At 56.9% G+C, this 17,756-nt stretch overlaps 1 protein-coding gene across 1 annotated transcript in view; it reads right to left on the bottom strand.

Moving 5' to 3' along the window:
• LOC119099036 (rho-related BTB domain-containing protein 2) overlaps window positions 1-17,301 on the bottom strand; it is a 41,048-nt gene extending 23,747 nt beyond the window's left edge. Inside the window, exons 1-6 of the mRNA XM_037222086.1 lie at window positions 17,293-17,301; window positions 16,044-16,147; window positions 15,234-15,371; window positions 11,716-11,775; window positions 10,177-10,185; window positions 6,717-6,921 (exon numbers count right to left, since the gene is read on the bottom strand). Coding sequence (XP_037077981.1) covers window positions 6,717-6,921; window positions 10,177-10,185; window positions 11,716-11,775; window positions 15,234-15,371; window positions 16,044-16,147; window positions 17,293-17,301 — 525 coding nt within the window. The remainder of the gene's footprint in view (window positions 1-6,716; window positions 6,922-10,176; window positions 10,186-11,715; window positions 11,776-15,233; window positions 15,372-16,043; window positions 16,148-17,292) is intronic.
• Between the last annotated feature and the right edge of the window lie 455 nt (window positions 17,302-17,756).

Genomic DNA, 17,756 nt, shown 5'->3' with positions numbered 1-17,756 from the left:
GGGCGCGGTGTGCCGCAGCACTGGCGGATGGTCGCGAAGTCATTCGTGTCTTGCGCGACGGCTATGCGTAGGGCACATCGAACATGGCGCGTGGGTGCTTTCAGCACTTGCAATGCTCATTAGAGCATTTGACACCGGAAAAATATTGATCGAGTTCGCAATATGTTGTGCTTAATTGATGTGATAGTACAGATCTTGAAAGGCATGGACCTTTGAAGATGTACCCCATATGGCTACCCATAGGGCGGATGTTATTGTTATTATTATGATTCCTAGCAGCGCTGTTTGGGGACAATTCACATAAAGCTGTCGACGAGAACTTGCTTACAGAAAGGGCAGTTCAAAACAAATGGCTGAGAAATGCGACGATATGAAACTAAACAAACGACCTGTGAGCTTGTTAAACGGCGCGGAAAAACAAACACGTGGTGCATACGGTCGGCACAGTGACAGAGTTGTGTTGGCAGATGCAGAGGTGCATAAAAAAGATCTTTAAATGTTTCATTGCACATCACTTGGCATTGCTGCATCGTATTCCTTTCAATGTGCTTAGCATGTGAACGCACGCACGGATGCATATTGGCTCTTGTCGCGAGGGCCGTAATATCGCAGCTGACACGCGAATCCGTGATGATCATGACTGATGATGGCCTTTGGGCAATATCGCGAGCCCAGACATGACACGGATCGACAGATCCCAATCGCCCGGCCAAAGCTGCCGACGGTCGGCAGGGGTACGGGGCGCCGGACGGGGTACCACAGAGGGGCGTTCGGCGGAGTGCCAGCTGCCGACGGTCAGCAGGGGTACAGGGCACCGGACGGGGTTTGACAGAGCGGCGCCCGGTGTAGTGCCAGCTGCCGACGGTCTGCAGGGGTACGGGGCGCTGGAGGGGGTACCACAGAGCGGCGCCCGGTGTAGTGCCAGCTGCCGACGGTCGGCAGGGGTACGGGGCGCTGGAGGAGGTACCACAGAGCGGCGCCCAGTGTAGTGCCAGCTGCCGACGGTCTGCAGGGGTACGGGGCGCTGGAGGGGGGTACCACAGAGCGGCGCCCGGTGTAGTGCCAGCTGCCGACGGTCGGCAGGGGTACGGGGCGCTGGAGAGGGTACCACAGAGCGGCGCCCAGTGTAGTGCCAGCTGCCGACGTTCTGCAGGGGTACGGGGCGCCGTCTGGGCCGGAGCTCGCGGGCGGCGCGTCGACCTCGATCGAGTGCGGGGACGGAAGCCGGCTCTGTTTGCTGGCGCCGACTCCCGGGACTGGTGGCACGTGAGGTCGCGGTCGCAGGGCCCACCGGGCCCCAGGGGGCGGACCGCGGGCGGGCCAGCCAGGCCGAACAGCCTGCCACGGCCGGGGCCACCAACGGACGCCAGGTGGCAGCACGGCAGCCGGAAGCAGCTGGCCCAAGCGTGATCCAAAGGTGGGCACGAGTGGCAACAAAAACAAAGCCAGTGCTTGGGCTTCACTGGTCCAGGGCCTAAGAGAGGGTAGCCTGTGCCAAGGTATGCGGACCGTTCCCACTCCCGGGAGCTAGTAGAGAATGCGGTATGGTAGGCTGGCTGCGGCTATGCAAAATGCCGTTGGAATGGTCTTGATTCGATCACATTCTCATTGAAAAAGGTCTGTTCTGGATGTCATATCAAACGGGCTTCTATCAGCATTCTCCGCCCTTGTTTCCACGCGCCCTTCAGTGAACCTAGTCCTCGTAACAAAAAGTCCCCCCCCCCTCCCACGACATTGCCGCACAAAGAGAAACGGATGACGTGTAAGCCTTCCTCCCTCACAGGGAGAGGAAGTTGGCGCGCAAGTCTCGCTCCCACACAGGAAGATAGACGATGTAAAAGCCTCTCTCACAGGGGACGAGATGAAGATGGCGTGCAAACCTCCCTTCTTCCCTCGCAGGGAGAAGGGATCGCGCCCAAGCTCCTCCCCCCCCCCCCCCCCCGTATGGGCACTTCGGCCGCCATCTACCCGAAGCCGCGCGCCGGGGTGCCGCTTCATAAGCGGCCGCCCGTCACAGTGGCGGCGGCGCGGCCGCAAACAACGGCCGGCCCGTCGCCGCCGACGGTCACAGGGGTCACAGGGGTCACAGGGTCACAGGCGCAACAAGCCTGTTTACGGCCATGACCGGGTCCGCAAGCGACAGTGAATCCGAACGGCCGCGCCGCAGCCTTGTGATGGGCTGTAATTTACACGTCTGACTACGGCCACGCGGGCGAGCAGTGAGTGACACGAGTCCGGGCGCGCGGCCGGCCGACCGCCGCTGAGCAAGCCCGCCACTGCACCCGCAGGTCAGCTGACGTGCAGCGGTGTATATACACACACACTCACGCCCAACAGCACAGGTCGCGTGACGCGGCCGTGATTGTCTGTGACGGAGGAGGCTCCTTCCGCGTGACGCCGCAGAGCAGCGCGGCGCCGTTCAGATGTAAACCAGTTGCTGCGCGGTCACCGGGTGGGAATGTCCGGTCGGCGGTCATTATCAATATTTACTCCGCGGCTGGGCACGGAAGGGCGGGGTAGGGGCACCTCCTGCAGGACAGTTCTTTGTCAGCGGCGTAACGACGCAGATTAGGGAGCCGGGCGTCGCTGACGGTCGTGGCCGAACCGGCCAGCTGGCGGGATGAGGTGCCCGGCGGGCCACCGCCCCGCCCTCGCGCCCAGTGGAGAGGTACCACACCCAGCACGAGCTGTCCAGGCTGACTCACCCCAGGCTGCACGTGCAGCCCGAACAAAGGTTCCGTCGTCCTGTGCCCGAGACGAGAGTCACGCCTCCAGCGCGAGCGCACAGACTCGAAGCCAAACGGCCCGCAGCCAAATGTGGCATGATACATGCCCGCGGAAAAACCACCCACGGGCGACGGAGGCCGGCTCGGCCTGTTTGCGACTTGATTAAAGCGTTTTCCTGATTCGGTTGGGTCCTTTCACAAACTGAGCTTCGGGAAATACGTGCGACATGACACGCTCCACACACGATCCCGGCTAGATGTGGTCCGGCTGATCCTGATCGTCAGTCACAGCCGAACGGTTCGTCTGGGTTCTGGGGCAGCTCGTGACTTTAGCGGTGCACTGATGACCTGTGATTGGCCCCCACGGCACATTGCAATTGGCCGCTCCAGGCCACATCCATGTCGCCCAACGGTTGGAAACGTACCCACTACACGGCACGGCGCTTAAGTATTCGGGGACCGGTACACAACAAGCGTGAGGTAGGGCTTTCCCAATGCAATCCTGCGTGCGTTATGCTTCCGTGCGTACCATAGAAGCTACTTGCATCGTGTTGATATATACATACACACACACACACACACACACACACACATATATATATATATATATATATATATATATATATATACATATATGCATACGCATATGTCCATTTCTTCATGGTATGCTTGGTTTGGTATGCTTGATGAAAAAGTACCGTTAGTTTCACATTAGCAATCGTCCTAATGCATCGTCCGAGGTTCCGGGATTTCGACTTGGTAGTATAATAGTTCAGATGAAATATTGCTCATACAAAATCACTCATACGTTCATCGGCATTTGGACATACCAACGTTTCGAAGTCGTACTCCATCATCGGATAAATACAAACGGCACAAAAATACGTTTTGAGCATAAATTGCTCACCGCTTTCTGATAACTATATTTTAGTACGGAAAAACAACTATTCCTATCGTTACATGAATACGTGTAAAATGCACATTAAACAATGCGCGCAATAAATATATCATACCGAAATAAAAGCATTTCAAAGGCAATCACATAGCTACAACCAATATGATTTGGGCTACGGTAGCTACCATAGCTACTACAGTAGCCACCATAGTACTAGGTAGCTACTAGGTAGCAGCAGTAGCTGCCAAAGTACAGTAGCTACCACAGTAGCTACGTAGCCACTACAGTAGCTACTACAGTACATAATAACTTCAAAAATGTGCAGAAATTTGCTTGTTTGGGGTTGGAGAGAGCTCGTTGATAAACATGTTTTCCCAAATTAAAAGACGACTTCCGTGATTGCTTATCTGAAGGATGTCAGCGTCATCCGTCACTTGTCGTGTTAATGTCACGTCATGTTCGTGTCGCATGTCCTTTAGGGGCGTCCCGACGTGTAAGTGCATTGTTAGGCGTCATGAAAGTGTCGTAGTCACGCCAGCGCAGCGTATGAAACGAATCTTGCAACCCTTGACACTAAATTTGAATTGATACACTACCTCGGTGCATTTCAGCTTGTCGGATTTGTCTACGCTGTCCCGCATACGAGAGCTGGCAATTCTCCTGTTGCGAAAAGATATGGCCATGCATATTCTGTAGTCGTCCTTGACTTTTGCGTGTTAAGAGACGCCTTCGCGCGTTACTTTTTCGTCCTGTTGACAGGAGATGTCATTTGATATTCATAAAACAGGATTTGCCTTGTTTTGGTTTACTGTCAGTATCTTGCCGTGTGTCGTATTTCGAGTCCAGTGTCGGAATTTGAAGAAAAAGATCACCATATTCTGCCTGGTTCGTACAAATTCCGAAAGTGGTTCTATCCAATCGGACCAATGCTTAAATGCGCGTCTCGGGAATAGTCTTATGTCGCTAATTTTGCAACGTTCAGGACATTCTTCGCTAGCATCTCATCAGCGTCCGTTGCTACTTTGATTTCGATATACAGTCGTTCTAAACCGCTGTCCTTGTCCATCAAGTCACATCAAGAAGGGGTATTACATTTTGCACACCCAGTTATGCTCTGAATCTTAAGCCAGATCGCCCTCCATGTGTGTTTTTGAGACGTTCTAGGTGCTCAGTACACCCATTAACCACAAAGATATCGTCTACAAAGCGACGGTAAATGTCAGGTCCTATTTCGAAATTTGTAGTTGGTTGGCTTCTACATATCCCATAAAGAGGGTGTCTTCTTCAACAATTACTAAAAGTTTGTACCCTGGAAGTCCCTTCTCGCGGGCCTGATGTAAAAATGTGTTATTAAATTGAGATTGTTGCGACGATCCCTCCTTTTGGGCCTTTATTCGCTAAGTTGTTTGTGGGCTGAGAAGAGGCCAACGTGCTACAAAATGACAGCGTAAGGCCTGACATTCACTGCCGTTATGTAGACGATATCTTAGTGGGGGTTAGGGACACTGAGAGCAAATAGAACGCCTCAAAAACAAATTTGAAGAGCGCCCTGGCTTAAAATTCACAAGAGAACTAAGCGTGCTGATGGACAACGACAGTGATTTAGAGCGAATGTTGATGGACAAGGACGGTAATTTAAAGCGAATTTTGATGGACAAGGACGGTGAATTAGAGAGATTGCACGTCGAAAACAGGCTAATAACGGATGTTACTTAAATACTCACAGTGAATGTCCTGGACGCTACAAAATAGGCGTCATAAAACCATTCCTCAGATGTGCATCGTTCTGATTGGACAGAACCACATCCAGAATGGGTACCAATCAGGCATATTTTGGTAAACAATGTTTTTATCTTCAAATTCTGATATTGAAAACGAAACAAGACGCATGACAAGACGCTGACGATAAACCAAGGCATTTTGACCTCCTAAAGGCCAGATAACATGGACCCGACATGGACCCGCGTGACCTTTTCATAAACGCGTGCAGGTTAAAGCTGGTTCCGTGAGGAGGTCTGAGGAACACTTCGGGTACAGGTCACGAGCTTGGTCTTGTCTGGTCTTATTTAACAAAAAGCCACTATATGAAGGCGTATGAATTTGACGCAAATGGGTTCGTGATAGGAGTGGACTCCCCAAATTGACCCAAAGTTGAGCAAAACCAAGAGACGATGACGAATGCATATTCCCCGTCGTGTTCAATAAGAAATATTGACTAGTGCACCACCTGACTAAGCTTACAAACACACAAATCACCATATTTGTGGCGGTGCTAACTTGCCTCGCACGCATCCGGTGGCCTTGTTAAATTGCAATGTCTCATATCTCGCTTCCACTGCGGCAAGCGATTCGAGGTCTTTAACCTTCAGAAACAGCCAGACCTGCGTTGCACGATGTGTTTCCGTGAGGTCCCGTGAGGGCTGCTGGGACCTCGCTGGAACAGGAATGGCAGGCTGCTGGGACATCGCTGGAACAGGAATGGCAGGCTGCTGGGACCTCGCTGGAACAGGAATGGCAGGCTGCTGGGACCTCGCTGGAACAGGAATGGCAGGCTGCTGGGACCTCGCTGGAACAGGAATGGCAGACTGCTGGGACCTCGCTGGAACAGGAATGGCAGGCTGCTGGGACCTCGCTGGAACAGGAATGGCAGACGTGGTGGCTGATGCAAGCTTTGCGCGGGATTCACTTCAAGCTCCAGGCAAAGGCGACGCGTTTGTCCCACCCAGACACGCCGGGGACACGCCGCACACTCACACTGCGCGTGTCATCCACGGCGCGCCTGCTACGCTGCCACCAGACCCACCTCGTGCGCGCGTGATAATTACTGGGGCTTCACGTCTCACCGACCACCTGGGCCATTCGAAATGGAATACCTTCAAAACACCCAACATGCAGGGTGCGGTGGCGGCATGGCTGAGACTCGAATCCAAGATCGACAAGCCCAGATCTGCGCACCTTAAGCTCTACACCACCGCCGCAACACCTCGCACATGCGTGTTCAGATCGTCTCGCACACACGAGGCAGGTGTGCAGCCCTGACAATCACCCCCCCCCCCCCATCCCCCCTCCGTCGCCCCCACGAGCCACGTACTCACCTGCAGCATGGGCCTGTTGACGCGCTTCAGGTTGGACATCCAGAACTTCTTGCGGCGCGCGATCAGCGCCGCCCGGATGGCGTTCTCGAACATCTGGTCCACGCCGTAGTACGTCAGCACGGACGTCTCGAAGTAGTCGACGCCGAGCTCGCGGGCCACGGCCCTGCCGTGCTCGGGCAGCACCAGGTCACTCTCCCGGGTAGCCCTGAGGACGGCGGGAGGAAGGTCAGGCTCGGGCAGCACCAGGTCACTCTCCCGGGTAGCCCTGAGGACGGCAGGAGGAAGGTCAGGCTCGGGCGGCACCAGGTCACTCTCCCGGGTAGCCCTGAGGACGGCAGGAGGAAGGTCAGGCTCGGGCAGCACCAGGTCACTCTCCCGGTAGCCCTGAAGACGGCGGGAAGGATGTCACGCTCGGGCAGCACCAGGTCACTCTCCCGGGTAGCCCTGGGGACGGCAGGAGAAAAGTCAGACTCGGGCAGCACCAGGTCACTCTCCCGGGTAGCCCTGGGGACGGCAGGAGGAAGGTCAGGCTCGGGCAGCGCCACGCCATTATTCCGGGTAACCCTGAGGACAGCAGGAGGGAGGTCAAGCACTTTCCTGCAATTTCTCCGACAGTCTGCTGCAGACTCTGCGATACACTGCGCCAGGCGACCGGCCGCGCACCAGGTGTCGGTCGGCAGCACGTTCCGGGCCGGCCGGCGGGCTGATGCCAGTTTCAGGTACGTTAAGCAGCTTGGATCGCGTGGCAATGGGATTCCAAACAGCGTCCGGGCCTGGGGCCCAGCTCGTCCTGCGCCTGGCGTTTCCAGCGATGCCCAACGATGTGCTCGTAAAACCCCCAAACATCACCATCGGCGCTCCCTGCGACACCGACTGACGGCGGGAAGACGTCCCAATCATGGCCAAAGACGAGCAACTGAAGCGGAGCTGATGCGTTCGGAAGCACTGCTGCACATATCGGCACAAGGTACGCACATGCGTGGCATAACAGCATGCTATGCCAGGGTGCGAGCGAAAGACAAAGTCCATGGGGCGGGGGAGAGGGCGGGGACAGCGGAAAAAGCAATGTGGCAAAAGCTTTACAGGGGTGGTGTTTGAGCCAGTGCAGTCCAACAATTACATCCTGCTGAAAAGGCAACATTTTTCAGCGCTACGCCCTTTTTCCCTCCAGAACCTGACGGGTGTTCTAGGGCTACGTGCGGCGCGAGGCGTAAAATACCGCCCGGTTTAAATCCCTTTGCAGGGTTCACGATGAGGAAATCGACCACTCCGTGGCCGGAAATCCCACACTTCCGGCGGGATTCGGCGACGGCTTCTGATGCAGTGGCAGCATCAGACCAGCGATGCGTGCCTTCCGCGACAAACGCCTGCATGCGATTCTATGAAGCGTCGCCGCAGTACCCTCATCGAAGGCAGCATTGTGAGACGAAGCGTCCAACCCAGCACCACTGCTCTGAGACGGCGCGCCCGACTGTCAGGCGCCAAGCGCAGCGGCGGTTCAGCCACGGCGGGTCCACGTGACACGCCTCTTTTGAGGCCGCAGCCGGGAGAGCTGCCGAGAGGACCCATTTTCGGCGAGAGTCGCGCGGTCCACGTCGGCCACACGAGCGCCGGGGACAGTTTCCTTGTGCTAATGCAGACCACTGGTGCGGAAACAGACGGCATTTCTGCCGGCTCAGGACGCCGCTCAGCAGCGAAGAACCTCGCCGCTCCCCAAGCCGTGCTAAGGCTGAAAGGTTCGACGGAAGGACTTACGGAAGCGCGCTGAAATGGATCCAGCCAGCTCCAATGCCGTGTCGCTATGTCAAGCGACTGGTAGATACATCTAAGACCATGGGGTTTATAAAAGACTAGTCTTCGAAAGAACCAAGGATTTCGGTGCAAAATGACTGGGAAGGTCGTAAAGAAAGATCGTCAAGCCCACCTCGACGTCGTAAAGGTGTCAGCCGAATGATATACATACGCCTTGGCATCAGCCACAAGCTACCTCTTCAAAGCCCTGTCGGGATTTGAAGCCTTGGAGCTTGAACCCTAAAAAGGTCGAATGGCTGAAAATTGAATCACCTGAACCAATGGCATCGGCGGGGAGAGATGACCTGTTGCTGGCAGGGGTTCATCGCTTCCATAGCATCGCGATGGCGCCAGCGATGGCCGCCTCATCAGACAAACCAATCCACAGACATGCTGTGTATACATGGAAACGCGTGTCTGCACCACGAGCAGGTCACTTAAACTTCCCCTATAGAATGTCGGGGGCCTACACCACGCGTACCCTGCTGAGGAGTGTGCCGCGGCGCGGAGCCGGCCGGGCCGCCGCGATGGCACGGCGACGCCGCCAGCCCGGACCGCGTGCCCCGCGGCCCCTGGCGCCCGAGGTGGGAGGGGCGGTGGGGCTGGGCGGCTGGCGCCAGGTGTGCTGGCCGGCGCCGGAATGTCATTGGACGATTGGTGTCGGCGCGGTCGCCTCTGCGGGATTGGTGGTGTCATTGCCGTTGGTGCCGATCGGTGATTGGTGGGACGGTGCCCGTGGCGGTGCAGATGCGGCACCGAGCACCTTCCGGTGCCGTTCATTCAGAGCGCCACCGCCAGCGACGGCTGCCAGTCAGCTCGTTGCGCCGCGCCCTCAGGAAAAATATCGACATATGCCTGGTCGGACGTATTTGATTCAGGCTTCTGTGTCACACACGCACCAAACACAATATTCTCCTCCTGCGGTAGGCAAGCTTGCGACAAACCGAACCGCCGGAGAACGGCCAGCCATCCGACTGAAGTACTACAAATCTAGCTTTGGAAGACTTCGGAACCCTCTGACCAGCTAGTTAACCATGCCAATCCTAAAAGCTACACCGCAGCGTCGGCTAGCAGCGGCCCCACGGCAGGCCAGCCAGCGACACCTCCTGATCCACACCTCCGCGTGTGTTTACCCCAACAAACAGTCTGAGCGGAGTTTCCCAGCGGGCGGTCGGTACACCCCGCACACAAACGCACGTCAGCTGTTTGTTTGGTTTGTGCCTATGGTGCGCCTCCCCCCCCCCCCCCGCTCTGCCGACGGATGTGCAGCTTCGTCAGCACAGCAGAGCACAACTTCTCCTCAATGACCTTTCCGTGACCCTAAAGGCCGTGCCGGGCCTTCGGGGCTGAACTAACGACAGCCCGGGAAAACGACGCCATGCCCCAGGCGTTGATCGGGTTATCACAACGACCGTGCCGTCGCAGCGAGGGCCATCCCAGCGCGCTGCCTTTCCGGTGCCTTCACTAACACGTGTAACGCGTGCCCGGCTGCGTGCCACACCACACCACACCCCGCCCCGCCCCCGCACCAAGCGCTTGACATGCGCCGGGCCGTGCTCCACACACACGCCGACAGCGGGGCGGTGCTGAGCGCGACGGGCGTGCGCAGGCGGCGGCGGCGGGTGCGCGGCGCGAGCGCCGGCCGTAGGCGCGCACGCTCGGTACTCACAGGTGGCGGCTGCGTGGTCGGCGAGCGAGCGCCGGACGGAGCCACGCGCGATGACCGGCGCCGACGCAGCACGCGCGCAGAACAGGGGCAGAGGAGAGCACACGTCAGGGCGCCGGCGCGGGTGCGCCGCGTGGGCCGTGGCGGCACGCGCGCCGGTGAATACAGAAGTTATCAACCCGGCCGTCACAGTTCCAAACAGCGTTGTGAAGGACACTATCTCGGGGTGGAAGTGACATGAATGCCGTGCGTGTGTGCGGGGGCGCCGCACGAAGACGCGAGACCGGTTTGGCCTCTCTACATTCTCCTGTGGACCCTAAAAGTTGTGCGTGCATTGAGACCTTCGAGCGTTGTGCCGCGGCCTTCTTCCGGCCTGTCCCCGAACGCACCTCATTGAGATTCAGCGTCATGCCCCATAACTCACAAAGAAGGCCAACAAATACTCTTCCGGCTTAGAGACATCTGAGGCTGCAGAAAAAAAGTTGTCCCCGCAGACTCTAAAGGAGGTTAAGTTTCACAACTTCAGCTACGGTTGTCATGCGTCAGTTTCACGGCTCCGTGTATTGACCCGAGCCACCGCCATCCGGCAACAAGCCTCCTGGTCTAAGACACCCACTAACAGATACATCGGACTGCCCCATGGGGCACACCCAGCCAGCGGAAGCAATGCAGGAACAAACAGCTCACTCCGGAAAAACTGAGCTCATGACCACCGCCCGCCACCGCGCGAGTCCGGTGACGTACATGCAGCGACTAGCTAGCCGGGGGCGCTAGCGATATGGGCGTGCCAGCGACGGGTGCCTGGGGAAGCTCGAAGCATCCGAGTCCAGCCGGAGTCCTTCGGAGCGGTCGATGTCGGAGCGGCCGGTGTCGGGGCGGTCGGTGTCGGAGCGGCCGGTGTCGAAGCGGTCGGTGTCGGGGCGACCGGTGATGGAGCGCCCGGTGTTGGAGGGGCCGGTGTCGGAGGGGCCGGTGTCGGAGGGGCCGGTGTCGGAGCGGTCAGTGTCAGAGCGGCCAGTGTCGGAGCGCCCGGTGTCGGAGAGGCTGTCATCCGGCCAGTCGGCTGACCGCCACTACAGCTGTTCTCCACGGGTTCCCTGGACCGCTGAGGGGTGGTCAAGGCCATCAAGGTTGCTCAGGACAGTCAGTCAGTCAAAGAATGTCCGGAGTAGATTGGTCCTAATCAGCTGAGGTCATCCAGGTCAGTCGGGTCGGGTATTGCCCATGGCGACCCGCCAGGGACAGCTGCGGTCTGTTAGAGTCAGCTGTTGTTGCCATTCAGAGCCCACTGCGATCAGAGAAGGTCAGGTGTGGTCGGCCACAGTCTGCTCGGATCAGTGGGCGGTCTACTGGGATCAGTGAGGGTCATCTTTGGTCACCATGGTCCGCTGGGATCAGCGAAAGTGTACTGAGATCAATGAGGGTCTGCCGTGGTTAGCCAGGGTCCGCTGAAGTCAGCGGGTTCCGCTGAGATCAGTGCAGGTCTATTGAGATCAGTGAAGGTCTGTTGTGGTCAGCCACGGCCCGCTGTGATGGTCTCACCTGATGAATGGGCTGCGATCTTTGCAGTAGTTGATGTACGTCTCATCCATGCACATGTACCTGCCGGCACGGGCGAGGAGAGATCTCAGCGAGGCTTGAGGGTTCACACGCACCACAGGCACATTTAATTAGTACAGAGGCCGCTCCGGCCCCGCCGGCGGCTCGACCAAGTCCGCCGCCGCTCCTGCGGAGCCGGGGAGCAGTGACATCATGCCGCACGTCTGTCGTGAACGACGCACCATCTCCTCTCGCTCTGCGTGCCTCATGAGCCCGCTCTTGGAGGCGGGAGAGGTCTAGCGTCATGACATGTTGGAGGCGGGAGAGGTCTAGCCTCATGAGATGTTGGAGGCGGGAGAGGTCTAACCTCATGAGGTGTTGGAGGCAGTGAGGTCCAGCCTCATGAGATGTTGGAGGCGGGAGAGGTCTAGCCTCATGAGGTGTTGGAGGCAGTGAGGTCCTGCCTCATGAGATGTTGGAGGCGGGAGAGGTCTAGCCTCATGAAGTGTTGGAGGCGGGATAGGTCCAGCCTCATGAGGTGTTGAAGGCAGTGAGGTCCAGCCTCATGAGGTGTTGGAGGGGGGGGGGAGGGGGGAGTCTAGCCTCATGAGGTCATTGCGCAGTATCGGTGCCATTTTTGCAGCCGTTGCGTGACGTGCAGCGACAACCGTGCTGAGTAAAATGTTGCAATTTTGCAATGCATGTTTACCAGCGGCCAGTACTGCACAGGCATTAGGGTAATGCATCAACTATGTAAGTGAAAAACATGATATTGCATCATTTAAATTAGCGCACCAAGCAGATTTACACAGATCTAAGCATTTTAGCGATAGAAACATGCTACGTTTGTTCAACCGGCGAGTGGCTATTATAAACGGAGGCCGTATGCACTCGTGATCCAAGTTTGATAGCTACCAAACCGAATGCCACAAATGAACTACCTGAGTAATACTGAAGCAGCCTCCAATAAAACGACCATCCACAGCCTGCCTAATCACAACTACCGCGCCATCTGCCCTCCTGCCTGCCGCCCGTTATCTGGCCTTCTACAGGTGCGTCGTTCTCCACCCTAATCGCCCTGTTTCCCGGTTCCCGCTGCACAAGCTGACCAGTCGGCCTGCCCGTCTCCATGGAGCGAGGGAGGGGGGGGGGGGGGGGAGGCGGAGCTCGGATCGCTGCCCCGTCAGCAGCCCGCGGCACCGACCGGCAAATCACAATTAATGGTGTCGCGTGCCGCACCCACCCAGGGAGTGGCCTAGCTTCACCTGACGCGCGCCTGTTGATTAATAATGCCTTCGCCGCGCCATTAACTGACCCTGGCTCGGCGGCCCCGGAAGGGCCTCAACGCGGCAGGTATCGCGGTTCTTTCATTTTATTTTACTTTTTGGCGACGACGACACGGCCCGTCGCTCCGACGGTAGAGGGCAGCGTACCGAACTAGCGGCCGGACAAGGCGCCCGACACCCGCACGTCACCTGCCCCAGGCGGAGTCCGAGCTCCAGCGGCACGCCCAGCGGCCTCGCCGTCCTGTCCCGCGCAGCCAAAACAACATCTGGCTCCTTAGCTCTTGCCCCGATCCTCCGGGAATTAAACAAGAAGAGAAAACAACTAAACCATCTTCAACGCTCGCACTCCCTCATTCTCAGCGAGCAGGACCGCAGCGCTTATTTCCCCTTTTTATTTTTTTGTTTTCCTTCTCCGCCCCGCCCGGCCGTCTGCAATGGACAGCGGCGGAAGCTGAGCACCGCCAGCGAACAGCCGGCTGTGGAGACGCTTACACCGCTGCACAAGGTATTCCAGAACAGGGAGGCCTTCCGTCGGCGGCGCTGAGCTGCCGGCAGCCTGGACGTGCCATTGAGGATGGGGCACGCTCGCACATGCTGTCCGACTCACATGCGTCTGTGTACAACACATCCGCTCAGAATGCGCCGCCGCGAGACGCGGCCTGACCCCGGCCACGTGACAGGACATGACATCACATGACATGACATGACAAGTCGATGACCCCTGCTGATGGCCGGCCTGGTCAGTTTGACCCGCGGACGGCGCACGACCGACGGCCGAGGGCGGACGCCGGGCGCTGGGGACTGACGGAGGAAGGATCCACCGCACTATGCTGTCTGCGGACAGCCGAGGGCGGACGCTGGGCGCTGGGGACGGACGGAGGAACTGTCCACCGCATGATGCTGCCGCCTGCGGACGGCCGAGAGCAGACGGAGGAAGGGTCCACCGCATTATGCTGTCTGTGGCTCAACATACACCAGCTGCATGACGCTGTCTGCCTCCGGGTCAATTTCCAACGCAAGTATTGGTCGGACAGTTTTCAGATTGCCTGGCGATTTTGCACATTTGCCTTTGTCGTGTTCCTGTTGTCACGTCCTTATCTGCTCTGGTTGCCCATATCTTGCACTGCTTCTTACAAACGTCTCCCCCGACCCCATGGGTAAGTTCCAAAAACGGGCTTGCGTTTGCACAAAATGATGTGCGCACGAAGGCGCGGGTAGGATGCAGACATCAACCCACCCGTTTGCCAATATCGTTATGCGTTCTTTCTTCCCTCTCAATCAGTTGGCCTGATTTCACTGCAGCGCTGAGTCCATGAGATCTAAGCCCGTTTCAACCAGTGTCCTTACATTTCTGTCAAGTCAGGTTTTAATTTCTAATGAAATAGGGAACACTTTATCTATTTCCCAGTTGCGATGCTGGAGGAACTTTACGCATGGTTGAACAGCTTGTGAGCAAATGATCACATACAGCAAAGTTTTAAATAATTGGACTACTTGTTGCTGAAAACTGCATGAGGCTGCAGTCAGTGGTCGCAAAGATATTATCGTCTAGAAAGTGCCGGATCAGGGCGGGACAGGCGGCTCAAGACAGACATTGTCTCATAGTCTAAGTACCCCACCCATAACGTCCGGACAACGCATCACAAGTTAAGCCCACCATCTACGCCAAACGGGTCAGCGCCGACCGTTAAAACCAGACCAGCGCACGCCTCCGCTCTCGTCCGGTTAATAAACACTGCGTTTGCCAACTTCCACCGTCCTTATTTGTGATGCGATAATGATATGCGCTCTATTCCGGGGCGGCGGAACTGGCCAAATGTTTTAACCCCAGTCTTTGTGTTGTTCTTGTGGTGTTGACTTATGGAAAAGAAAAAAAAACAATGGTCGCAACTGAATTTTGGAAGGCATAGTTTGTCAGCAGCCGTATGACAAATAAACCTCGCACACTTACTACAACACCGTTATTCAAGCTGAAAGCAAAAATCAGCACAACAAAATTGCTTCTCAAGCCTTCCATTGTTTCTGATTTTTGGCTTTTTTGTTTGTCTGTTGTTGCTTTTTTCTTTTTATTTTTTGCTTCAATGTAACTCAAGTTTCAAACACCGACACAGGGAGGACAACCACCATGCAAACCAAGGCAAGCCCTAAATGTGACAGTATGATACGCCTATGCTCCTAACAAGAGCGGCCAGCCAGCGTACTGCCTGGCGTCGGCCGACGGCGTGCAGCACCCACCTCAGGTCATTTTTGCAGCCGACCAGGACCACCGGCGTGTCGGGGCAGAAGCGTCGGATCTCTGGGTACCAGATCTGACGACAGTTGCGCAGCGACTTCTGGCTGCCCACCGAGAAGCAGATGAGCACCACGTCCGACCTGCAACCAACCCGCAGCGGTCACCCTGCAGCGGTCACCCTGCAGCGGTTAGCCCGCAGCGGTCAGCCGCAGCGGTCAGACCGCAGCGGTCACCCTGCAGCGGTCACCCCGCAGCGGTCAGGCCGCAGCGGTCACCCTGCAGCGGTCATCCTGCAGCGGTCACCCTGCAGCGGTCACCCTGCAGCGGTTAGCCCGCAGCGGTCAGACCACAGCCTCCCAGCAGGTCGCTGACCAGAAAGCCCAGCGTCACGGCCCGTGCAGCGCTGGAGCTATGCAAGAGCATCGCCTCTTGACTCAGCTGCGACCACATCGGCAGCCATTCATATGGTGTCATCCTCCCCCTACACACGGCACCACAGACTCTCACGCCCAGCACTGGCCATCTCCACCGCACCTACGTCTCCCCCACGTCCCCTGCCAATAGCGACAGCAGATGGCCTTCCTGAATCGGGGCCAAACCCGTGGCTCTAGCGCGCGCACCGCAGGCTCAGGTCATCATGGCCCGGACACCTGTTTTGCTCCCAAAACTCAAGCCTTCAGCCCGCTATAATATATTTGTGCTCGCACGCAGCTGCCAATATTAGATATAAACAGTCGGACATTTCGCGGCCTGCTAGTGGCCCCACATTCCTTCGGCGACGCCTGCCCTTTCACCATCGCAGGCGAGCTTACTTGAGGTAGGCGTATTTGCGGTATTTGTCGTGGTCTCCGAAGGTATCCCAGAGGCGCAGCGAGACATTTACGCCGTCCACGGTCGTCCAGGAGCGCTCCAGAACCTGCCAGCGGTCACGCGGTATCAACCGGAGCACTCTCAGCAGGCCGTCAGCAGACTGTCAGCAGGCCGTCAGCAGACTGTCAGCAGGCCGTCAGCAGGCTGTCAGCAGGCTGTCAGTAGGCCATCAGCAGGCTGTCAGCAGGCCGTCAGCAGGCTGTCAGCAGGCTGTCAGTAGGCCATCAGCAGGCTGTCAGCAGGCTGCCAGCAGGCTGTCAGCAGGCTGTCAGCAGGCTGTCAGCAGACTGTCAGCAGGCCGTCAGCAGGCCGTCAGCAGACTGTCAGCAGGCCGTCAGCAGGCTGTCAGCAGGCCGTCAGTAGGCCATCAGCAGGCCGTCGGCAGACTGTCAGCAGGCCGTCAGCAGGCTGTCAGCAGGTCGTCAGCAGACTGTCAGCAGGCTGACAGCAGACTGTCAGCAGGCCGTCAGCAGGCTGTCAGCAGGCCGTCAGCAAGCCATCAGCATACCGCAACACTCAGCGTCACGGGCCCGTCAGCAAATCAGCAAAAGGTCTGCCGACGATGAGGACGGATAAACACGTCACTGTGTAACCAAACAAGAGGTATCTGTCAACCAGTACAAACTCCCGCTGCCTAAACAGCTTGCTCAACGCGCGCCGGCTACTACGATGGCTCCCACTCATACGTGAAGAACGCGAGCAAATATAGACGCCAAGCGATTTCCGCATACAGCTTTCGACAAGTTGGGCACACCCGCCTTTTGAATTGTATTGAAGGATGTGGAGAGTACCACAAGCTTATAACCACAGTTTGCGACTGGATGTGGATCAGACCTGACTGCAGCCCGCCTGTGAGACGCGAGCACGTATTTGTGATGTGAAGTAACTGCGGAATAAGTCATGAGCGCTCTGACCACGCAGCAGCAGATCAGCACAGCGGCGCTCACTCGACTCGTGGCAGGCACGAACACGCTCCCGGGTCCTCGCACAAACTCGGGGAATGCAACACGGAGATCACCTGCAGCATGCTAATCGAAATAAACACTTTCACAAAGAGCATAATAAAGCTTGGCGCCCTGGAGTGCAGCCAAGGGTGAGATCGCCACCCTAGGTCCGTCTTTTTTATGACCGTAGATGGCTCCTGATCAAAAGTAAAACATCAGATGTGATTGCTTCTCACACAGCCCTGACCAACTCCATTATGAAGATCCTGGTGACTTCCCTGCTAGCGTTGAAGCCGTTCTTACCATCACGAAAACGTGCATCGACGCAATGCACGAGGGCCGATTCTTGCCTGGCGTGCGGGAACCACACAATGCAGGACATCTGCTGTCTTACCGAGGTTGGAGGGCGGCCGACTCCCTGCCCTCCGCTCCTCTAGGAGGACACAGTCACGCCCATTTTCGTGGCATCCGTAAAATTAAGCCACTAGGAATAACTTACGACAAATGCTCAGTCCGTCATGGCCTTGACATGGTTCCAGAAAATCCATGCCATTATCTAACGTTACCCCGCGAGAAGTTCTCCTCATATAATGCATGTAAGCCCACTGATATTTTGCAGTAAACTTCGTCTCACCTGGGACGCATTTATCCTCATGAAATGAGTATCCGCGCGGGAAGTCGCTGCAATATTTTGCTCCATCCTGACGTGTG

This window comes from Pollicipes pollicipes, unplaced genomic scaffold, assembly GCF_011947565.3.
Source record: "Pollicipes pollicipes isolate AB1234 unplaced genomic scaffold, Ppol_2.1 Scaffold_4740;HRSCAF=5597_pilon_pilon_pilon, whole genome shotgun sequence".
In the NCBI taxonomy this organism is placed as follows: Eukaryota; Metazoa; Arthropoda; class Thecostraca; order Pollicipedomorpha; family Pollicipedidae; genus Pollicipes; species Pollicipes pollicipes.
Note: the sequence above shows the minus strand (reverse complement) of the source record. Positions and strands in the feature narration are given on the sequence as shown.